The sequence below is a fragment of the Urocampus carinirostris genome, chromosome 3 (genome assembly GCF_059441175.1).
Source record: "Urocampus carinirostris isolate Australia breed hairy pipefish chromosome 3, RoL_Ucar_1.0, whole genome shotgun sequence".
Lineage (NCBI taxonomy): Eukaryota > Metazoa > Chordata > Actinopteri > Syngnathiformes > Syngnathidae > Urocampus > Urocampus carinirostris.
This window is the reverse complement of record NC_142351.1, coordinates 53510986-53535925: the sequence shown is the minus strand read 5'-3', so window position 1 is coordinate 53535925 and position 24940 is coordinate 53510986. Positions and strand designations below refer to the sequence as shown.

The window sequence follows — 24940 nt, the reverse complement described above, 5'->3', positions numbered from 1 at the left end:
TCTCACCAATAAGTGAACTGCACTCATGCAACCGTGATCAATTCTCCCTAATTGCATTTTGCTGCGAGTGCATTTTAGCTGGGCCTGGCGGCTATTTCTTTCCCATTACTGTAATTACGTTTAAAATGAAAAGCACTCATGCTGCCACAATTCAATATCGACAACCCTAAGTCGCCCCAAGTGGGGACCAGCAGAGGGCACTTTTGTTTGGAGGTATGCCATTTTGCCCTGCCTTAAATGAAATGCACAGTTTTGTCCGTGATTCATTATCCTTGGTGACTATTGTTGAGAGCAGGGCAAGGCAAATCACATTTTTTTTTTCAGTTGGGGCTGCTGAAGTGTGCCAATGTGGCTTTCCCAAAATGAACGGGTCTGTTTAATCCATTAAGTACAGAATAGAATAGAATAGAATAGAATATACCTTTATTGTCATTGTTACAAAATGGGTTAACATATTGTGACAACGAAATTGGGCATGACACTCCAGTTTTACACATTCACAGTGAGGTATGAGCCAAGAAGATAAAGGAACAGAGAAGATAAGGTTATAAAACAAGGGGGATAAGGCTATAGTTATAATTTACATGGTATTTACACAAGAAATGTCGGCATGTGGGATGTTACATACAGTGTTGTCGTGATACCGTTGGTATCGTAAGGGTTGTGCAATAATATACAGTTGACTATTGCTAAGAGCAAATTTGTGTAATTCCTGTCTTTCTTTCTAAAATGAAAAGCTTTTATGCATCCACGATCTATTATCCCCAATCCCATTTTTCTGTGCACGCAGACCAGCAGAATTCACTTTTGTCAGGTGGTGTGCAGTCAAGGCCCGCTAAAATGAAACGCACGGTTGTGATCGTCATCCATTATCCCCGGTTGACTTTTGCTTAGAGCAGGGGCCAGCAGACCACTTGTTTCTGTTCAGAATACTGAAGCTTTCCATTGTAGCATTCCTAAAATGAACTTCACTGTTTTGACTGCGATCCATTAACCCCTATAAACTAAAAGAGAGATTGGCGGCTCGGATAGCAAATTTGCGTCAATCATGGCGGCTTTTTTTCCCTTTTCGTTTAATGTGAACAGCACTATGCGGCTGCTTTCCAATATCCCTGGTCGGCAATTGCTGCCAGCGGGAGCTGGTAGTGCGCATGCATATCGCATGGTGTTTCGATCCGTATAACACAGTCATAAACAAGGAATAACAGTAGACTAGTGTGACGGGTAAACCTCATTCTAAATTCCCCATGCAGGAAAATAAAAAAATAAAGGTGTTTTTTTTTAAACACGCTATCAACAAATAATTTATTTATCTGTCTATCTACCTTGGTCATATCCCTCAAGAGGGGTGACCGACAGCAAGACAAACACATACAATAACAAATAAATTAAAAGGGAAAAAATGGCAAAAAACACACACAAAAATCTTTGGGCCATGGCCAACCCAAATGCTCAAACACCCAAACAAGTTAGGCACCTCGGCACCTAAGTTGGTCATGCTTTCGTCCCTCCAGATGAAACGGGACACAAGAAAGTGGCCATGTCACTCGGGTCAGGGTGACACAACACACTCTTTTGTTCAACAGCAGGGCCTGACAGCTTTCACTGGTTTACCCCCGCCGCAACATACAGGTGCCCTGCCAATCCTTTGGAACGCGCCCAAACATCCCACTATTCTTTTACAACACCTCACGATTCGTTTCCATACTCTTCCAAACTTCGTTACCAACCTTCTCAATGTTTCCTCGGAATCAGCCACAAGCGCTGTGTCATCTGCAAACAACAACTGACTTACCTGCCACACCGTTCCACTGTTATCCATCATCTCTACGCCTCTGCCAAATACTCTTGCATTCACCTCTTTCACCACGCCATCCATGTACACATTAAACAGCCATGGTGACATCACACACCCCTGTCTCACACCAGTCAACACAGGGAACCACTCACTTGTCTCACTCCCTACTCTTACACATGCTCTGCTGTTCACATAAAAACTATTCAATGCTTCCAACAACTTTCCACCCACTCCATACATTACCATCACTTGCCACAACGCCTCTCTATCAACTCTGTCATATGCCTTTTCCAAGTCCATGTAAGCCAAATAAACATCCTTACCTTTTGTAAAATATTTCTCACACACCTGCCATACTGCAAACACCTGATCCACACATCCTCTTCCTTTCCTGAAACCACCCTGCTCCTCCATCACCACCTCATTTGTTCTTGCTCTCACTCTCTTAATCAAGACTCTTCCATACAGCTTACAGACAACAAACTGATACCTCTCGAATTGCTTCTTTCATACTTATCACGTTCAGCCTTATACAATGGCACCATACATGCACTACACCAATCAACAGGAACCACACCACTTAAAAATCATACATTCAACAAGCGTACTAACCAGTCAATCCCACCTGTGTCACCTTTATTAGGCATTCAGTACAACCATCCAACCCAGGTGCCTTCCCCCTTTAATTTCTTTCACTGCCTCTTGCAGCTCCCATGTTTCCACAGGCTTCACATTTAAATCACCCAACACGGGTATTCTCTCCATACCATCGATTGACTTGACTCTCACTTTTCTCCCATCCTCCACATTTAGCAACTCCTCAAAATACTCAGTCAATCTAGTCCTGACTGCACTACCACTAATCACCAATCTAACATCCTTATCTTTTACTTTCTCTTCCTTTCGGACTCACTATTTCTTACTCTTTTCACTTCTTTCCAGAACACTTTTTGTTGGAATTATATACATATATTTATCCTACAGTTGACGTTAATATGTTATAAGTGTTCTCAGCCCTTTTTGTATAGTTTTCACTTACCATTGTTCATCCCATGTAATATCTTCATCATCGTTATTAGTGCTACCTTTCCCTGATCCCATTTTCTCCTCAGCGGGTTGTTGAGTCTAAATGAGACAAGAACCAAAATTCTAAGACTCAAAAACATCGTTAGAGCAACACTTTTGCTGTAAAATCAAACTTTACCTTAGTTCCTTCGTAGTGTTTTCACGATAGTTCCCTAATAATATTCCTGTAGTCTATAATATTTCCCATTATGGCAACAAAATAGTGTAGTGTTTGTATAGTATCACTACAGTATTTTTGTAGTCAAACTTATATTATTGTAATACTTTGCATTTCTCTCATTTCTTGTTCTAAAGCAAAACAATATGTTATGTCTATGTTCATTTGCCTTCAAATAGATTTTCATCCTTTAAATAATTCTCTTTTATTTTTATAGCTTATCTATAAAAATACTGTTACATGTTTTGCACAATGCTGACAACTTTTTTTTTTCTTTTTTTCATTTACTACGATGACTATTTTTTACCAAATGCATATTACACAAATCTCAACTGTATGTAACATCTCATCTCATCTCATCTCATTAGCCGTACCGCTTATCCTCATTAGGGTCGCGGGGGGGCTGGAGCCCATCCCAGCCATCTCCAGGCAGTGGGCAGGGGACACCCTGAACTGGTTGCCAGCCAATCGCAGGGCACACGGGGACAGACAACTCACTCGCTCGCTCATTCACACCTAGGGACAATTTAGACCGGCCAATCCACCTGAAATGCATGTTTTTGGAATGTGGGAGGAAACCGGAGCGCCCGGAGGAAACCCACGCAAGCACGGGGAGAACATACAAACTCCGCACAGGAAGTCTGGAGCTGGATTTGAACCCACGACAGGTTCCCATGACATGAACTGTGCCGCACAAGCGCTAACCACTGCGCCGCCGTGCTGCCTGTATGTAACATCTTACATGCAAATATTTTTGTGTAAATATTGTATCAATTATAACTATAACCTTATCTTCTCCTTAATTTAGTGTCCACTTACTTCCTGCGCCCTCATTTTCACCTCTACACTTCGTTGCAGCTTCCCCCCCCTTTTTTTTTTTTATTATTCACAGCCTGTTCGATCAACTGTATGTTCACAGGTGTCATGTGTGAATCCTCCCCTTCTACATCTAAAACCATTCTTCAACCCAGAAAAATACTCCCTTTTTCTTCTTCTCTTATCACTGTCCTCCCTTTTAATTAATCACTGCCAAGGTCGTCGCTATGACCAAGATCCTCCTTCATTTCTCGGGGATCCGCCAAAATTTTAGCTTCCTTTTCCTTCTTGATTTACTCACTCTTGATCCCGCGAATTAACTGCGCCTGCAACCTTGCACAATGACCATTAATCTCAGACCAAACGTCCGTCATTCTCCAATCCACCCGTGTGTGTTCTAACAACTTTTTACACAGAACCATTTTTTAAAAAATTTTTTTTTAGTTAAATGGCCATGTAGACATTATTTTTTATCCATGCAGATATATTTTTAAACTCTCATGATCTGTCTCAAGATAATAATCTGCTATTTTTAAATTTCTATGATCCTACCTACTCAGGATCAATCAGTTCCTCGTTATCTTCTGAAAACACTCCTTTTTATGATACACCACGGCATTTCCACAAAGGTAATGCCATGAATCGCAAATGGTCTGCATCTATACAACGCCTTTCAAGTCAATGAAGACCTCCAAAAGCACTCTATAATTTGCTCCACTCTCACCCATTTACTTTAACACAGTTCAATGTTGAAAAAGTAAGGTTATTTGTCCCAATCTATTGTATTAAGGTTAGTCTCACTTAATTTTCAACAAATTATCTCTTTTAATATTTAATTAACTTTCCCCTTTGTTTCTCTTTCTTTTTTGTTTTTTTCCTTTAAACCAATTAAATCTACTATTTTAGCTTCACCTATTTAATGTGAGAATGGCATGTATTGATCTACGAGTTATCTTACTCATTTGAATTCCACTCAATCAATTTTTTCCATTTTCATTGAAAAAAAAGTATTTATAAACAATTTTTTCAAAATGTTTTTGTATAAAAATGCCCTTATCTCAAATTAATCTATTCCAATTCACTCAATTCGATTTTTCCTAGTCTTCCCAGTCCTTTTTTACCAATTTTTTGAACTGAAAACAGGAATATTTTATCTTTTTCGGTATTATTCTGGCATTATTTTGATTCAACGCATCTAAAATAGCTCATTTATATTTTTCCTAAATTTCTCACTCTTATCCAGTAACACAGAGGCTCGATTGCGGTTGGATCTTCCCTATAAACGACTCTCCAGTCTTCACATTGGAGTTAATCGAGTATTTATTATTATTATTATTATTATTTTTATAAAATACAATTGCCTAGAGACAACTTTATTTTTCATTCGCTCTCTCTCAATCACACAGACGTCTTGTTTTTTTATCGTGATCACGTTCTTAGATCGCTTGTTTACCTGATAGAGTCTAGAATTGTCAGGGTTTTTCTGTTAAGAATCTACCCCCCGTAGATTTTCCTTTTCTACGGAGGATTCTTAATCTTTTCGACGGAGGGTCCTTAAACCTTAAGAATCTACCCCCCGCGAGACATTTACATTTCGACGGAGGATCCTTAAACCTTAAGAATGTACCCCCCGCGAGACATTTACTTTTCGACGGAGGATCCTTAAACCTTAAGAATCTACCCCCCGCGAGACATTTACTTTTCGACGGAGGATCCTTAAACCTTAAGAATCTACCCCCCGCGAGATATTTACTTTTACTGGTTATCTATCTTTTCGACGGAGGATCCTTAAATTTTAAGAATCTACCCCCCGCGAGACATTTTCTTTTACCGGTTATCTACATGCACACCATGTTATGAATACATTTTACTCACGATTCTCTAAGTCCTTGGCTTTCCGTCAACCGTCAGATCCCAGCCCGCAAGGGAAGGTCCAGTCCCGGAAAAAGGGTCTTTATGCTGTGGCCACATTTGCACCTCTTCCCTCACACTCTTCTTATAACTGGCCCTCCACGATCCATCTATTCTCAATTTTCCTTCCACATAAAAACAAACAAAGACATACTAATTACATCACGGGTTTACCAACATGGTCTCAGCGGGCCAGGTAGCCCCCTAAGAACACTCGAGTAGCCCACAGACCAGTTTTGAATAGCTCATGCTCATGTGAGTGATGTCAAGCGCTTGCTTGCGGTTTTATTTTGTTCTATTATGAAAATGTTGAAATTAAGAAAATAAATGTTTGAATTACAGTCCAAATGCCAACCCAAACCCTGAAAAAGGAAAAGTTTATTGGACCAATTTCACATACTTGCACGTACAACACATGGACGTTGAAGTAGGCTGCAATGATAATTTCAACCAGAAGATTGGTTTAAGATCAGGTAATTGTGTCATTGTAATCCTGTGCAGTCCTTTGAGACATTTTTGTGATTAAGGGCTATATAAATAAATGTGACTTGACTTGACTGTCAGCAAGTAGAACATTTAAAGTTACAGACACCACCTTTAAATCCATGATCAATTCTTTAAATATAGCCTGTAATTTATGTTTATAAATGATATATTATCAAGAATGAACTTTTAGTGGTTGTCTGATCTTATATTACCCCACCCTTAATTCCGGACTATGAACCGCACTCACCACTTTTTGAGTGATCTGACACTTTTGTACTTGTACAAGCCGCACCCATGTATTGGCCACAGGCATCCAAAGTAAAGCTTGCGATACGGTCGTACGCTCAACCAGAGCCAGGCTGTAAGTTCCACATTTGTGACTTCATAGGTGGTTCTCAATTCTAGAGCCGTGGTTGACAACATAAATGGAAAATTTTACCCGTAATCAAGGTATGATGCAGACTTGTACAGTCGGGGTCCCGTTGAAAGTAATCCAAGGAAACAAAATGTATATTTCCAAAGTTAAGGGTGGGAAAAATATTTATTCACTATTGTCCGCTACGACAACAGACAGATCTACTGGTAACTCAGCTTTACCACATTTCCCATCAGCCCGCGTTTGCTCCGCCCCTTATTTTTGATTCGTCCATAGAACACATAACAGAATAGAGCTCTAAAATAAATACATTACAAAAATATACAGTTGCAAATACATATTATACATGGTTACACATATTTACGAAGAAAGACGGTACACCGAGAGAGTTTTCAAAGCTTTAATAATAATAATATAACTTTCATCCCAAACCATGCCTTTGAAAGGTACCAATACGCTAGTAGCATCACGCTCGCAATGTTTCAAACGTACCTGATAATAATATGCATCTCGTATTTGTGAAATTGGTGAAAGATTGTCCCCAGTTTCCTCCTCATAACTGTCGCTATTAAGGGCATCTTCCTCATTAATGGTACATACCATAACATTACAGAAAATAAATGCTAAGATTTAGAGATTGCAGTCTTACATGGCGCACATATTCTACTGGTCTGAGTTTTACCTTTAAATCTCCTGCGCTGCTGGTGGCCGTTAGAAAAATTCCATGAATTAGCTGCTTCACTGAATAAGCCGCAGGGCTGAATATTTGGGAAAAAAGTAGAGGCTCATAGTCCGGAATTTACGGTACTTCTAATTATTGCGTTAATTCATTGGTAATAACATGGTAAGAAAAAAAGTAACAACATCGTTAGAACACAAAATAAGCCTCACAAGTACAACGTTATTTTCACATTGATTTAATCCAAATTTATATTTGTTGGTTGACTTCTCCACCTAAATTAAATGATGAATGACTATAAAAAAGGCCTTGCTGTGTCTAAAAATATGTTTTCATGTCCCTGTGAAGTGTATAATTGTGTTATATAAAGATGCTTGCAATTATTACCAATTTGCAGGTTTCATTAGATTACCTACTTCCTGGGTAAAATTCCTGTTGAAATCTGGACTGATTGTCTTTGCTTAATGGATTTGCAGTGTAATAAAACTTGATTAGAGCAGATGGCCCTCAGTTGTTCTAGTTATGGTGAAATACACCCTCTAGTGGCTTCAATGCTCATATGTACGGGGGTCATGGGACGAATCCTTTTGTAAACAAAACCACAAACTATGCAGTTTTTCCCGTGTCTTGGGCGAGACTTTTCTTCAGTCCTATCACTTTTGCCCAAAGACTTCTTGAACACAAGGTTTGTTTGCAAAGAAGGTACAGAAGTCGCCATGGCACATCCCACCCACCACAACCATTGCTGTCATTTCAGGCCCTTATACAGTGTTTCCCTGTTTTGTTTTGGTTTTCTACTTCTGGGAGCTCAGTGTATCTCCTCACATAGAATCATTGCTTATTGCTCGTTTGTGTTCTGTAGGAAATTGTGTGTGTGTGTGTGTGTGTGTGTGTGTGTGTGTGTGTGTGTGTGTGTGTGTGTGTGTGTGTGTGTGTGTGTGTGTGTGTGTGTGTGTGTGTGTGTGTGTGTGTGTGTGTGTGTGTGTGTGTGTGTGGGTCTTCTGTATAAATCTTCATAGAACTTTGCCATTCCTGCAGATTTCCCACTCTTACCTGACTCGAATAGTCAGAAACTACCAAAGGTAAAAGGCAGATGTTTGCTCTCTGGTACTTCCCAATGAAATACCCATCAGACCTGTGTTCTGAAAATAAATGAATAAGAAAAAAAAGCAAATGAAAGAGAAATCTTCTTTTTCATTCAATTTTATCTTTTAGTTATAAGACAAAAACAGATGTATTTTGACTATTTAAGAAGAAGAAATTCAAAGAAAAATTGTGCGGTCTGGTCACTTTTAACGTCTGCTTAGGTGCCCGCAGACCTGTTCTAAATAAAGGTTACCAGTGCTTTGTCATTTCTAGTGAAAAGATTTTTTAGTGGTTGACTGAGTCTATTCAACCCTACATACAACGATTAACCTAATAATAACATAGTAACAACATAGTAATAACCTGACAAATTGTTATTTTAGAAATGCATAAAAAACTGGTAGCCCTTTATGCTGATTTGTAACAAAAAGTATCTGTCAGCTTGAAAAAGGTTTGAAACCTCTGCAATACAGCGATATCTAGTGGGCAAATATTACACGTTGTTCTTTTAATGCTATTTTTTCCCATCATTTGCAGATAAAACCTGGTTCTTGACCACCAGCGTTGCAACAGTCACCCAAACAAGCTTCGTCGATCCAAAGAATTCCTCAGTATTGTTAGTAGATCCTCATCTGGCTTCAAAGTCGTCTCCTCCGCACAGCGCAGAGCCCGCCTCCAACGGAAGCTCGATCTACTGGGGTGACCTGAGCAAGAATCTGACTTTTGCTTGGGAGCTGCACATCTACGGGTCAGCGAGCCTCTTTCTGCTTTTGTTCGCCGGCTCTGCTCTCGGACTGGTCCTGTCTCCGGGTTCCAACTGCCCTCATCGGGGGGCCCTGGCCCTGGCCAACACTCTGCTGTTTCTGGTCGGAGGACTCAGGGCGGCGCTCTTTCTTATTGACCCCTATGGGACCCAGAAAATCATCCCTCGTTCAGCAGTGGCGGCCATCTACAACTTGCCACTTCACATGTTGGTGTGGACACAAGCCGCCTTGTCTTTACTGTCTTTGAAAGTGGTTGGCGTGACAATTTTCCCTTCGACGTTAGAGCGTCTACCCCTGGTGGCCGTGCTGGCTGTGTTGCAGAGCACTCTGCTGCTGGCAGTAGATCTGCTGTCGCCGGCCTTGTCACCCGTAGTGCCTGTCACCCTGCAGGTTCTTGCACTCTGCTGGGGTCTGGGTATTTGTTTAGGATTTCTCTTTTACGTTTTCCCTCAAATACGTTGCCCTCCGGTTTCTCACCCCAGAGTGGCAGAAGAAGTCGGGAGAAAAGCTTGGACCGGGAGCAGAAGAGAAGGGATCTTTTTTGGAAAAGTCCTTGCGTTTTGCGCAGTTTTCGGAGCGCTTTGCTGCGGGCTGCATGTGCATTCCACCCTTTGGCTTTATGGACTTCTCGGTGACTGGGCGAGCTTCAACTGGGGCTGGTGGCTGGTTCATTTTTGGGCTAGGCTCATGGAGTTGGCCTGGGGATTGTGCCTCCTTCTCTTGGCCTCGTGGGTTTTCTGGAGGCCTCAATGTTGCAGAGGAAGAGTCGAAAGGGGAGCAGGAGATGGGAGGACGGCAGGGGACATGCCATCTCCGGAACATTCTGGAAGCTCCTCCCACACGCACACATGCTGGACCAAGATAGTCCAGAGCCTGACTGGCAAACCTTGCAAAAAGTCTGACAGTAGCGGCGTAGGAGCAGAGATGCCCAACAATTGGGCCGGCCAGGAACGATCTGGAGTGGACATTACAAAGAGCCTCATAAGGAACCACAATCAGGAACATGCGGCCGCCCAACCCCAATGTGTCAAAGACAGCAACCGAGTCCAGAGCCACGGATGTCGTTCGGGGGACCGCAAAGCATCTGACAGTTCCCTTGTGAGAATGCAGCCGCTCGGGCTGGGTCCCAGGCATTCCATCAGGGAAAGTCTGGAAACTGAAAGGGACACTTCTCTCTCCATGTGTGAGTTTGATCTTCGCCCACCGTCACCCATTAACCTCACTCGCAGCATTGATGAGGCCCTGCACCGAGAACACCTGCTCGAAGGAGGCAGCTTGTTTTACCCTTTCAACCAAACTTCGCCGTCACCCTCCCCGGGATCAGGATTCAGCCCGGGACTCTGGCTGCGCAGGAACAGTGACCCTCCATTTTCTGAGAGCAGCGAGGCTCCGACAGAATCCTCCATGCCCCTAAGGGGCAGCGTTCTCAGCAGCGTGCCCAGCAGACAGGTGACTGCTCCACCCACACCATCCCACCAGGGTCACAGGGGGGCTGGGAACGTGGCTGGAAGTGTACCCGCTTCGGTGTCGTGCCCTGTGTCACTTCACCCCTCTAGAATGTCATCAGGACAGCTAGGGGAGGACGGAGTTGAGGACACGCGGCCCTTTATCACGCCGGACTCCGAGCGAGGGCGGGGGAGGGTTTCCAGACCTGTTGGTTCACGCAGTTACCTGGAAGTCAGCCGACATGACGACTCAGCTTCTGTGAGCAGTGAGATTATTGACTTGTGAAACAAACCAGGAGCTTGCATACATCTGTTACTATATTCAAATCAAAATGCCACCATTTTACATTAGTACAACCTATAGGCTGCAAGAAGTCATGAAAATTGTGTTCTAGGATTTACTAAGAAGTTATTCAAAATCTTAATTTACAATGAGATTTATTATCTGGAACATTTGCATTTGCCTAACATTTTAGTCCCAAACCAGACCTAAATACTTTGATTTAGCTTGATAAAAGTGCTTAAGTTTAGATTTAATAATTTTTTATGGGCTATTATAAATGCAGGACCCAGAGGAGATTCCAGTAGCGACTGTGACCAACTAAAAAAGCTGACTGGCAGCTGCTGTTGGCGAGTTGTTTACAGCTGTTGAACCAAGATAGCGTTAAGCTAGAACTAAACTTACAACACAATCAGAATAATGAGAAATGGAATCTGTTAAACTTTCTGGTGATTATTTATTTTGCTCAATTGTTGTATTGTTTTATTTTGAAAGCTGTGGCCATCGCGGTTGAGAAAGAAAACTGTTCTGTCGTGTTTTTTGTTGTATTTTTTTTTTCTTTGTACATATCGAAATTTGTTATTATGGTCCTGGGCATTTTCATTGAAATGAGTTTGTGTCAAAATGGGCCATATGTGTTTTGCGGGTTGGAATTATTTGTATCCTGTTATCCCTTGCTACTTCGTGCTTTGTACTTTGCGATCTAAGTACCTTTCAGGTTTAAAATATTCTGTGATCCATTATCACTGATCTCATATTGCTGCAAGTAAGGGCCGGCAGAAGGCACTATTGTTGCGAGGTGCCGTACTTCCTTTCAGGCCTGCTTAAAATGAAATACACAATTGTGGCCAGGATCTAGTTTTATCAGGCCTGGCGACTCTTTTTTTTTTTTGCCGGTTCGTCCACCAAAAGGAGAACTGCACTTGTGCGGCCACAATCCATTATTCCTGATTGCCTATTGCTGCAAGCACTTCTGTCAGGCCTGGCGGCCGTTGATCCATTATCCCCAGTCAACGACTGCTGAGACGGGGCTGAGAGAACAAACTTTTGTCACGAGTGGCAGCTCTTTTTTCCGTTCTTTCCGCTTAAAATAAACAGCGATAAATGAGGGGTTGAACAGGGTAACTCACCATTTAGCTCAGCTGTTAAATACATTATGAAATTGAAGCGAATGGATCGTGGCTGCACAAGTCCAGTTCACTTTTTTGTTTTTACCTGGTGTAATATTAAAGTAGCAAAGTCAACCCAAACCACAATGGCACTTGCTACAGCATGTTTCCCTTTGATGAGCATTTGGCGATTTTCAGTATTGGGTGACGTTGTTGAGGTGAGCTTCGACCTGCCACAAGTTTCCGGGTCTGCATCTGGCATAAACTCACCTATGTAGCTCTTAACTTTTCCTCGAACTTGACTCAAGTATTTTACTATACGAGATTAAGATATCTTTTAAATCATTATATCAAAAGAACAATGTAAATACTTTTATTTGATCTTGAGTCAATATATATTTGAAACAGTCATTTTTGTCTCTGTGAGAGACAATCAAACGTCTTCTTCTGATATCTTGGTTGTACAAGAATTGAAATGTTGATATGGCTATTTTAAAATGTACATAATTTTAGTAGAAAATACAGTAAAACTGATAGTTTTCCTGTCTAATTGTGCAAAATATTGCTCACAGTGAAATAGTTAATTCTCAACATCGTGGCAGGAAAGATTGCCCTTTTAAAGTATTTGATCAAATTAACTAACAAAATCATACTGAAAATAAATCAAATTGTGTTGGCTAGCAAATTTAAATATTTGTTTTATTTGAGAGATATTTTCCAATAGTGTTGTAATCAAATACTTCTAGACTCTACCATCTCAAAGATTAAATATCTTTCATTTGAAAAAGACGAGAGGCAATATTCTCTTGACAATGGTTTGAGATATTTTTGCATATACTGAACCTTGTTGAGGATGTGCAGCAAATGGAATCACAAGACAGATATAGAATTGTAATAAAATGAGCTCTAGCTCCACCACTTCAAAAACTTAATTCTCCTTTGTTTCCTGGTTTTCTATATGTGAACAGACTGATTATTCCAGATGTCAATGGGACTCTCCAAAGAATTACAGGAATAATAAATATATCATATGATGTCTAGTTTTCCCAGTGATGCTGCAAACGTTTTTCATGGGAGGTTTTTTTCCAATGCCATTGTGTTGTGGTCTACATTCCGATAGACTTTTGTTGTTCCCTCTTATTTTTTCCACATAAATCAGTGTGTGACATGCTATTGTGTTGAGCGTTGCTCTTTCAACAAACCCGTGCCATAAAAACTGAATCCACGGTGCTGTGTCGTCTCGATTGCAAAGCTTTATTTGGGCCATTTCAAATGTGTTATTTTATTTTGTTGGATTTCATGCTTGAACTCTAATAAAAAAAGAAAGCATAAAATGATCAAAATTCATTGTGTTTGAATTCATTCGATTTCATAATCCAAATATTAAATTTTATTATGTTTTCATGCAGGAAATAGTCCGGCTAGGATCAGAAACAATCTGAATGAATCGTCTACCTGTCTCGGAAATCTATGGCTCGCGAGCCATGTATGGGTATTTTCATAAGTACACATGGCCGGAGACAAAATATATCTATTGCACATCTCTCTGTGGTGTTTCTTAGTCAGATGACTACATCCGGATTTTGGTACATGCAAAGCCAGAGCAACACAAACATTATTTAGTTTGGTTCCGTATTGATAGGAATCATTCTTAACTACAGTTTACAGTCAGGGTGTCACACCAACATACACGGTTTTGGCATTAGGTCGCTAAAAACCGAGTAACGCCATGTACATAGCGTTTGCAAAGATTACGATTACATGGACCAAGCTGGAGCGATCTCATTAAGTAAATAGAAGGTGTTTGCCCATTTGCCTTTTGACATTAAATAACTTATTTAATTAATTGAATTTAACAAATTCACAACGTATAATATTGTTTCTTCTGCTCCAATCGGATCAAATGCTGCGGCCCGTGTGTTTACAAGATATGCTGTAGCCAGCCAAATGCAAAGAATTCCACTACATATACAAGAGTGGCAACACCATATAAAGGTGGGTACAGCTTTAGCAAAAAAATCAACCCATACACGAGGCTTTTCTGAGCGATTAAACTTGAGTTTGTGTCATCTCATGTCTCTAAAATACAAGTTCAACAGTGCTTTGCGGCAGTGTGTTTCCCAGATGAAGGAAATTGCGGGTGTGGTAAGCAGCCGGATTACCGCAATGCGTAAACATATACACGTAATCGGAAAATAACAGAAGTACTCCAATAACTTCAATCGGCATTCTCACTCGGATTAAGACGTTAAACAGGTTATGTACCTGTTTACGTGGCTCTACATAATCTGAATACTGTACAGTGAAACCTCTTTTGTATTATGAGGGTTTCGTTCCAAAAATAACCCGTGATCAGCGAACTCCCTGAAGTGCAAACATTTTTTTTTTGCAATTATTTTACAATCAGATGAACAAACCCTTTTTACAGGGCCAAACATTCATTCAAAACAAATTAAACTACTGTGTACTGTACTTGTAAACATGTATTCAATGTTTTATGCACACCTAAATTCCTAGGGACTGATTAGTAAATAAGAATGCAGAACAAATGCATGATGAAAATCTGTAAAGCTCTGCGACCGTTAAAGGTGTACCGATTACTGGATTACTGCACTGACAATATTCAATTTCCAATCAGATTATTGCCTGCATGTAAACGTACCCAAATAACAAATTTCACATCATGAAAGAGGAACTTGTTTGTTTCATCAGTTCAACACTTAAACTTCAGTTCGAAACTTCAATCCAGGGGATTGAATATGCCTTTGATAGTGCTCATCGCACTGCTCACTCTGGGCCACAGTGAAGTGATTTTTCCAATCACCAACTTTACCTGCAAAATAAAAAAATAGACAGAATCCCAATTGATCAATTCATAAGCATACGACACCACTGACCAACATGTCAGGTACCTTTTCTCATGAAAGGAGACACCTTCAGATTCATCAAAGGGGCGTTGGTGAAGTTGGTCAGTTTGTTGTCTCTCATATTGTCAAATTTCACAGCAGTCATAATGCTTTCCTTCTCTTCAGCCGAAGGAGACACACCGAGGAAATTGCATAGCTTGTCAAACTCGCGCCCCAAGTTCTGCACACAAGGAAGGGTTGATCAGATTTGTTAAAAGACTTTCAGTTGAAGTCACCGGACATGCTCGGTATACGTGTGGTCTTATAAATGGAAGCAATACCTTTGGATATGATAATTGTAAACCTGAGAGAAAAATGAATGGGGCCTTTTGCTTCGTTATATGGCTCCAAAAAAGAAAGGCATTGTACTGTAGTCCCTTGTTTCTCACAGCCCCTCATTTCAAACAGTCCATCAATTTTTTCCAAAATTTCAAGGCTCAGACAGTCAAAACCAGGGGTCTCCAACGTAGAGCTCACGGGCACCAGGGAGCCTCCTAAGAACACCTGAGTAGCCCATGTACATGTTCTGAAAATAGCCCACCAGTGATGGATCAATCTGATTCTCCAGGAACTGGCGTGATGTTTTAGTGCTTTACTGACTAGCTTAAACCAACTTCTAATAATTAGAACCAGGGAATAACAGAGTAACAACATAGTAATAACATGATCAATTGTTATTTTAGAAATCCATATACTTGCATTGTTGCTTTAAGAGCACCTCAACAACAGTCAATATGTGCATGTAAGAAAGAGATGGATTATAAAGTTAGGAGTAGGTGTTTAAAGGAATTTAGAAAAAAAATAGATGTCTCATTGTGAAAATGCCTTGCGGCAAACTAGCCATTGGAGGTTGAGGCAAATTATATTGCGTTGCTCAAGCTGGTATCAGGAACATGCTGAGTGTTTGAATCAGTTTTTCCAAGTCGTAAAAGGAGGTATTTGGCAGCTGAATGTGCCACAGATTTGGGTATTTATATATCCATTACTTGTGGCCAGGCTCATAAATATGCCCAGAGGCCTTCAGAATGAGATTTGCAGGCTTTGAAGCATAACATCAGTGTTCGACAAAGCTGTTGGTTTAGCCAAGTAGATTCCGAGTTGGAGAATAAGCACCTGAGAGCGGGTCTTGGGAAATGTTGTTGGTTTCACAATTTATGATTGGCTAGGGGGCAGTAACGGAAGTATTAAGACGAAAGTGTGAACAAAAAAAAAATCCTCTAATCAACTGCTTCTGTTGAAGAGACATTTTCAGCCCTAAATCAAATAAAATTTGTGCCAGAAATACAACAGGACATGCCATACTTTCGGCATTAGCTTCGATGGCAATAGAAAATAACTTCTAAATGGAACTGAAATGGGCAGAAAATCTGTATGACTGAGTAATTGAAATCTTAAAGGTTAAATAAGGAGGAAGGATTTTGTAAACAAATAAAAAGTATTTTGGGTGAGTAAAATGTGGCTATATTCCTAGTAGTGCAATTTAATAAGATTGTTATTGATGTTTTTTTTTAATATGCCTTGCAGCTGTAGTAAAGTGAATGTTTTATAGCCATAAAATAGTTATTGAGGGTTGGCTTGATTCAGACGTTACATTACTGAAGGCTTAGGTGTGAAATACACGATCCGCCACTGCCATCTGTTGATGCTTCTCTTCAAAATCAACACATAGACTTCATTTATAAGGTAACATAAGACAATAAAATTTATTTTTCTATGCTACCGTTCATATATTGCTTTCTTGATCCGTCAATCAAATGATGAATAAAATGTAGGTTCATTTAAGTGTAAATGAGCCTCACCCGACACCAAACTCACTGCACATCACTGACATTAGCGGCAACATATTTCCAAAATAAGAGTCGAGAACTGTCAATTGATGTTCGCCCTTTTTGTTTTCTTTGTATGTTTTGCTATGCAGATAAAATAACAGCTTCGCTAACATTTCACCTCTATCAGATCTTCATAGAAAATATAATGCAGATTCGAATAAGTTTGCTTCTTCTGCCACCAGCCAACCACGTGCTCATGCCAAGCTCCATATGCCACTGACAACACAGAAGATCACATCAATGTAGAACCTAATGGATGAAAATCCCTCATTCTCAATTTGACCTTACTTTTCCCTTCCATGAATCTTTGGAGAAAACCGTCCCAGTCTCCTGGTGCCGGGTGCGTCCTGCTCATGCGAGTGAAATGGAAGAGGGACACCGCAATGTCCTTGGGGTTCCGGGCCACGTAAATTGCCTGTGTGGAAGGAAAGATGCAACTTGGACTCTGGATTGGTTGTATGAAGATGTGTCCATTTTTGTACCTTTGAGTTTTTCTCCCAAAATGACCCAGGGACAAGCTGGATTGGAAGATGCGTTTTAATGAGACGAGGAGTGATCTTGAGCTGGTCAGCTAAGTCTTTTCCTAAATGAAGAAGGAAACAAATGAGTTGTTCATAGCCAAGGCGGCACGGGAGCTGGGAGTTAAGCGCATTCGCAGAACAGTCCTGAGGTCATCGGTTCAAATCTAGCTACCAGCCTTCCTGTGTGGAGTTTGCATGTACTCCCTGTGCTTGCGTGGGTTACCCTCGGGCACTCTGGTTTCTTCCCGCATTCCAAAAACATGCATTTTGAGTTAATTGGCCGGTCCAAATTGTCCCTAGGTGTGTTTGAGCGAATGAGTGAGTTGCCTGTCTCTGTGTGCCTGGCTGGCAACCGGTTTAGGGTGTCCCCTGCCCACTGCCCGAAGATGAGATGGGCTCCAGCACCCCTGCGACCTTACTGAGGATAAGCGGTGCAGATTATGGATGGATGAATGTTCAAAGACAATAGCATCCAGAAGTTTGAATGTATGTAAAGTAATCCATCAGCATCTGATGTATTTTTAAAACACAGAAAAAAAAATTGTGTTCCACTCGTATGTAGTCAAGTCAAGTCAGGTTTATTTGTATAGCCCTTTATCACAAAGAGTCTCAAGGGGCTGCACAGACCACAGATTATTGCAAACCACAGACTATTGTTACACCATCCCCTGATCTAAAACCTACATGAGGGCAAGGTTCTTGTTTAAAAGAACAATATTATTTAAATAATTGATGCTTAATATATTATAGATTTTAGTAATGTATGTAATACTACTGTTTTTATTTAAATACTGTATATTTTAACTTGTTTTTCCAGCAAAACGATAAGAATACAATGATTCATTCTTAGTATTATTTACATTTTAGTAAAATTATAACCGATTTTCTTCTAAGGTATTACATAATATGTTTTATTGGATTTTCAACTTGTTTTCGTCACACAAAAAAGGTAAAAGAAAAAAAGTTGGAAGTATAGTAAAATAAGAAACGTAATCAACAAAAGTAATATCTTTTTCAAACTGCTTTATACTAAAATAGGAAAATAAATTCTTAAAATAAGCAAATATGCCTAGGACTGTATGTAGACGACAAGTAATATAACACATGTTCAATATAGTAAAACAAAAATATTAATCAAAATTTCCTGCGGTTTCTGCCAAAGTGGGACTGAATCTATAGAATAAGCAAAAATACCTAATATAGAAGATCCAAAGTGATTTTCAAAAGTAGTATTTTTATTTAATTTTTCCACTTAAGAATTTTTTTTAAACCTAAAATGAGCTACATTTAAAGTGTCGCTGTCTTAAATGATACTTTATTTGGGAAAAATCATATGCCATCTGCCTTGTCAAGAAGATTGTTTTTTTTTAAGAAAAGAAAAACAAGCTTTTAAAAGTATTTAAAACAGTGCTTTAGGAGATATCAAGTTTGCAATGTATCAAAAGAAGAAAGGTAAACAAAATCGCTCTATTTTCAACCTGTTTACTACTAGAATCTGAAAAAAAAATACTTACAATAAGCAAAAATAATTTTAATATATTTTTAAATTCTTATTTGACCACTTGAGGATCATTATTTTATTGTTAAATTTAAAAAGTACTTTAAATGAAAAGAACTGGTGTTGTGAGAGAACTTGCTTAGAGGGTTGATCAAAATGTTCTGAGATGGTTTGGACATATGGATATAATCAATTAAGGCTGTTTGACTAAGAGAGTATGTGGAGCAGAATAGCATGAGAGGAAGGGCCAAATATGGTTGGATGCATGGGGTGAAACATGCTATGGATGTGAGGTCGGTTAATTTAATTGATACAAGAGTGTGTGCTGTAGATTGATGTTAATGGCAAAACTAAGAATGTCTAATATCGATACAGCCTGCTTCAGCCACCTGGGGGGCCGAGGTGTGATCGAACCAGTGTATACTGTCGGGCCTCTCTTCAGATAAAGGGTTGCATGGCACAGCAACTCACCCTTGGTTGTGCTGTGGGCTCAATGTTTCGTGTCAGGTTGGCAAGTGGAATGAATGTTTGGTGAATGCAAGTGTGTTCTTGACTCTAGCCACCTTTCCCAAGAGGAAATGGCTTTGGTATATCGATAAAATACTTAACATTGGGTATGACGTATAATTCTTATTGTGACTTTGTGGTAGACCCAAACTCAGAAAGCAGGAACCATTGCAAGGTGCTCAAAAACAATGGTATTTAAAAACAAAACAATCAACAAAGTAACAAACAAATGGTCAATGAACAACTTAACTATCCAAACCAAAAGACAAAAACATAACCTCAGAAACAAAGGTGAATTGAAAGAAGGTTATGATGGTATAGATGGTGGAAAATGATGATGACCCAACAATGGGCTCTGTCCAAAATGTCCTAATGAGGGCTTGTTGTACTTATGGACAGGTGTGTGGTGATTGGATACACCTGCCCAATTCCAGACCCATTAAGCACCCTCTGGTGAAAGAGGGTGCACCAGACCCCTAACTGCTAAAGAAAATATAAAATGAAATGAAGAATATACCTTAAATCGGGAAAAATTGCACCAAAATAAAATTAAATAAGTAAATAAAATAAAAACAGGTTTACAATATACTCATTACTATTAGGTGCACATGAAACCCCTAAATCTTGCCAGAAATTCCTATAACTCGACTGGATGTCAACCAGTTCAGGGTGTCTCTTTGCCCACTGCCCAAGGATAGCTGGGATGGGCTCCAGGTGTGAATAAGATGTGCAGAGAATGGATGGATGCATGGGTGGATAAATGGAAGGATGGATGGATGGCCTTAGAATCCAGTCCATTTTGTAGGACAGAAAATACGCAAAATAAAATGTGCATAATTACAATGAAACGTAACTACAAATGTTAACCATTTATGAATTACTACTTTTTGAAGGTTTGTCTTATAACACACCTTTTTAAACTGAGCAATACTATGGAAGTAAGAAGAACAAGAAAAACAAGAAAGAGGGAAACAAATTATCTAGAATGGTGACTAATTATTTTACTACATACCTCTAGGCTGACTATTTGCAGAGCAGGTATGAATGTGTCGTACTTAGTTATTCCTTTATTTGTTTTACTACCTTTAGGATGACCAGGGATGCTTTGCTCCAGAAACGGAACTCTCATATACAAAGGCCGAGATGTTTCGTTCTCTGGCTGCATCTTTCCAAAATACAGGCGGTCCAAAATGTAGCAGACCCATGTGGTCCCTGAGCTCAGAACAAAATAAAGTAATGACATCTCTTGCAAGCAAAGTACCTACCGTAGTTTTATTGACAATCAAATTGTTCGGAAATGCTTCTTCCGACATTTACCTGATTTAGGATAGGTGGCTATAACGATGTCATCAGGTTTGGCTTCAAAGTTCTTGACATTTTCCCAGTTGTCTGAGAAATATTTCGTCATGGGAACTCCGTGGAAGTCAAACAGTTCTGGTCGAGGTAGCGCCTCCATGAGTTCTCCTAATTTATTGAAAAGTAAATTCCAAGATTTGTTGAACAACGCAATGTTGAATATGCCCCTACGGGTCCAAACGTTGAAAATTAACTTTACATTCTTGGATCATTTTAAACAGTGTTTAGTCTATGGCAGCAGCGCTTTTGCCAAAATGACAGCAAAGTTGCTCTGGGAAGACACCATACCTGGTAACGTATACGTTTTCCGTATGTTACACGTTTTTCGATCCTTTTAAATTGTTGACACTGTATAACAATTTTTGTACGGGGAAAAATTTATATATACTGCTATTTATGATAAATAACACTAGGATGATTGCAAGTGGGCAGCACGGCGGCGCAGTGGTTAGCACCACAGTTTTGAGGTCATGAGATCGAACCTCCTGTGTGGAGTTTACATGTTCTCCCCATGCTTGGGTGGGTTTTCTCCGGGCAAACCGGTTTCCTCCCACATTCCAAAAACATGCATGTCAGGTTAATTGGCCGGTCCAAATTGTCCCTAGGTGTGAATGGGCGAGTGAGTTGTCGGTCTTTGTGTGCCTTGCGACTGGCTGGCAACAAGTTCAGGGTGTCCCCTGCCCACTGCCTGAAGATAGCTGGGGTGGGCTCCAGCACCCCCGCGACCCTACTGAGGATAAGCGGTGCAGATAATGCATACCTGTCAACCTCCACGGCTCCATGCCCGTAACAACCTGTCGTATTTTCCCGTACAAAATAATCGTACACCAATTTTTTCGGAATGATGCCTGATTGGAAATCCCCAGGCGGCAGGCGCATGCGCACAATAGCATCGCTTCGTTTGCAACGAAAAAAACGATACAGAGATAGAGGCTTCCGCAGCAAACTCGTTAGACTTGATTGATTTGCCGTTTCGTGATAGTCGGTGTTTACCGGATGGTACCCATAATTGGCAAATTTGCGTTTTTCCGTACAGATTTTCTTGTACATCGTACACGTCTTAAAATGCATAATAAACGTACTTTGTACGGCAAAAACGTACAGGTTGACAGGTATGATAATGGATGGATGGAGGGATGAATTTGTCTTTATTGTCATTGGTATCGATGTTGTGAAACCAGTATATCCAATGAGATTAGACATGGCACTTTAGGGTAGACATGTGATGAGGCTTTCAAAGAGAAAATCATATAAAAGACTATTAGTATAAATAACCAAAAAACTGTTACCACATAGTGCTTAGAGACTGACCTATGTTATAATAAAAGTGCAATGTTTATGAATAAAAAAGAATAGTACATTTAACAATAGTGCGATGAGAAGTGCAATAACATTTAGCAGAAACAAAAATCACACAAAAAAGTCGCAAGGTATATATTTTTAAAGTTTCTTGCAACAACATTTGTCAGAATAAAAAACAAGAAAATAATTAAGACAGATGCTCAAATATGTGTTTGTTTTGTTAACTTTGTAAATGAAATAATCTCAAATCATATTTGTTTTATTCTACATATTACGTCTTAATGTGAGTAAATAGGTGCCGTGTTATGTTTGTAATGTTTATTATCGCTTAATAAGGGATATTGCAATCATTGATAAGGGGAGCAATTGACTGAGGTTGACAGGTATTAGACCCTGAACCGTGATTGGCCGTTAGCAGAGATTTAATAATTACATTATTACTCCCTTTTATCGAATGTAGTATATTTTGTTTTTCACATCTAATTTTCAAACATATTTATATTAATGGGGCATGGCTGTAAATTAAAGTTTTGTTTTAAAAGGACACTATGTAATATTTGACCACGAGATGTTGCTGTATTGTATTTTGCAACAAAAAAGCAATTGCTAAAAAGCACAAGGAAGAATACAAACTACAAACTAGTAACCAAAAAGCACTTGTTTTTGTCCTTTTTGTGCCATGCCTTTCACAGGGTTTTTGGTCTTTGGTATTTAGCAGCAAGTTGGTGGACAATCATGTCATCTCCCTCCAAGTGAGCCTCACGTTATGTAAAAAAATATACACTTCTCAACCTATGATTATTAAAATATGTGCGCTCAAATGATATTTCATGTAATTTTGCTTAATATTTTACTCAAAATAGTTTATTTATTAAGTTTTTTCTTCAGCTAGGAGGCGGTAAATAATACACACTGTGCCTTTAACAATTGGGAGAAGGTTTAGAAAACTTCACTTCTATGCTCTCACCACGCATAATTAGTGGTTTGTATTGGATTATATTGTAAATATTTTCAACTGATCACAAGCACTGTGCTTTTTGAAAAATATTTGACATCGCTCCGTAAAGTATGTGAATCTTCCAAAATGACTCCAGTAACTTCGTTTGACGATTTCTTTTTCACTCTACAATTTATTTTAAAATGCAAATTTTCGTTGACAAATATAAAATAGTTTGAATAAAGACAGCTTTTTTTTTAATAATGCCCAAGCCAGTTTATTTTAGATGTTATGTAATGCAAATAATGTAAAATGATGATCAATATTGCCGCATATACTGTACTCTAAAGTATCTACAGTTAATTCTTTTCTCTGACTTACCAGGTACCTCATGAACCAACATGCAAATGACAGTGTACCCAAAACCAATTAAACATTTATTTCCATTTACAACTAATTGTAATACAAAAGGGAAAAAGGCCTAAACAGAAAATAACATTTCTTTTCAGTAATTTAAGAGCCAAAGAAGAGAAGAAAATCATGGAGCTACTCACACTGTTGGTCCTTCTATGTCTCGGAACATGCTATAAGTGCACAAGCATGTGAGAGCATGTTATGTTGGTTGGCTTTTACGTCACTCTCTTTCCCCTGGTGGAATGTCGTACAAACCAGTTCCCAGAAACCATGAAAGCCATATGGATTCTAAAGTGGCCCATCTGTTGACAAAGAAACGAAACAGGATATCCCCCTATGCCAGAAATTCTCAACCCTGGGGGTGCCGCAAGGGGAATGGGTGTTTCTTATATGTTTTCCAACTGTACTCTTTAATGAGAGTATACTGTGGCAGTGTTGTTTTGTTCTAAATTTACCGCTTTAGGGAGTCCAACAGTTCTAGTCTTGTTTTATGGGGGAGGATGCAAGTGGGCCCCATGATATCCTGGTTGTAGTTAAGATTATGAAGGACTGAAACAAATGATTTGTTACAAAGCCATTACTATGCTACCTACTGACAGACTTATAAACAGGAGGGAATGTAAATAAAGCCTCCGGCAGAATACTGCTGGAGTTTCAGCCCTGTTTCAAATATTGCCATAGTAAAAACATATTTGCGGTTTGCATGGTTTGAGGTGTCCTAAAAAGCTTAAAATATTTTCACTTCGGCCGAAGCGCGTACGGCACCGAGTGGAGCTTCGAGTTCACTTTCGGCCCGACCCTTCAAAATAAGTTCGTCGGTCGGGTTGCTGGATTTGTTTAGGCCAGACCTAACCTCTACAATGTGTTAACAATGCCCAACTGAGTTCAAAGAGCCTTTAAAGGGACAGTGCATAATATTTAGGGCCTCTTATTGGTACATAATGTTTTCATCCAGTAAAAAAGTTACTTTACTTGACTTGAATTGACAGTGCCCACTCACAAAGAGACCCATTCATGTAAACAAGGTTGGGAGAGTTACTTTAAAAATGTAATCCGATACAATTACCAGTTACCTGTTAAAACATGTAATCAGTGATGTAATCCAAATACCATAATATTGCAGTAATTTATTCTGATTACCCCCTCGGATGGGTCTGGCCTTGATGCGGCGAGGGGGCTTGCGTGTTCCAGTGACCCTGGAGAGCGATACCGTCGGGAGCTTGCTCCTGGTAGGGTCACCCATGGCGGGCCGGTCTCCGGGGTAGGTTCCAGACAAACAAAGACCCCAGCGTGTCGGTACGCTGTGAGGTGGCAGCCCCACCAACCGACTATCCTGCGGAGGGCTAACAACTCACCCAGGAGAAACACACTTTGTTACGAAACTGACCAGAGAAAGAAGCCGGACTGACCAACACGGTAACGGACCCCAGCCTGCCCCCGACCAACGAGTACGGATCGATCTTCGTCATAAGACCCGTGTCGCCACCTGGAATGTCCAGACACTCCTTCGCCCCGGAGCTGCCACCCTGCTGTCCCGAGAGCTCTGTCGCTATAACATCACCATGGCAGGGCTCTGTGAAGTACGATGGCAAGGCAATGGTGAAACAACAGCTGGCAACCATTGCTACATCTGGAGTGGCCCCGAGAGTCGGACCGGCCTTTACGGTGTGGCTCTTG

The 24940-nt window shown here is 40.0% G+C and overlaps 2 protein-coding genes across 2 annotated transcripts in view; one reads left to right on the top strand and one right to left on the bottom strand.

The window, feature by feature from the left end:
• Positions 1–13340, top strand: part of LOC148370125 (proline-rich transmembrane protein 4) — a 35560-nt gene extending 22220 nt beyond the window's left edge. Inside the window, exon 4 of the mRNA XM_088332469.1 lies at positions 8933–13340. Within this exon, the coding sequence (XP_088188595.1) occupies positions 8933–10890 (1958 nt within the window). The 3' untranslated portion in view covers positions 10891–13340. The remainder of the gene's footprint in view (positions 1–8932) is intronic.
• A 212-nt stretch (positions 13341–13552) lies between these two features.
• LOC148370124 (cytosolic sulfotransferase 3-like) lies at positions 13553–23445 on the bottom strand. The gene is made up of 8 exons (XM_088330062.1): positions 23404–23445; positions 20572–20718; positions 20338–20466; positions 17211–17311; positions 17017–17143; positions 16847–16944; positions 14906–15080; positions 13553–14826 (listed from the first exon to the last, which is right to left on the bottom strand). The coding sequence occupies exons 2-8, from the start codon at positions 20708–20710 to the stop codon at positions 14714–14716; spliced, it is 882 nt and encodes a 293-aa protein (XP_088186188.1). The 5' UTR covers positions 20711–20718; positions 23404–23445; the 3' UTR covers positions 13553–14713.
• Between the last annotated feature and the right edge of the window lie 1495 nt (positions 23446–24940).

Coding starts and splice junctions, on each gene's coding strand:
- LOC148370124 (XM_088330062.1), bottom strand. CDS start 20,710: ATGGAGGCGCTACCTCGACCAGAACTGTTTGACTTCCACGGAGTTCCC. Junction 17,144..17,210: donor TTTGGGAGAAAAACTCAAAG/GTACAAAAATGG, acceptor CCTTCCACACAG/GCAATTTACGTGGCCCGGAA. Junction 16,945..17,016: donor AAGATTCATGGAAGGGAAAA/GTAAGGTCAAAT, acceptor CTGTGTTGTCAG/TGGCATATGGAGCTTGGCAT.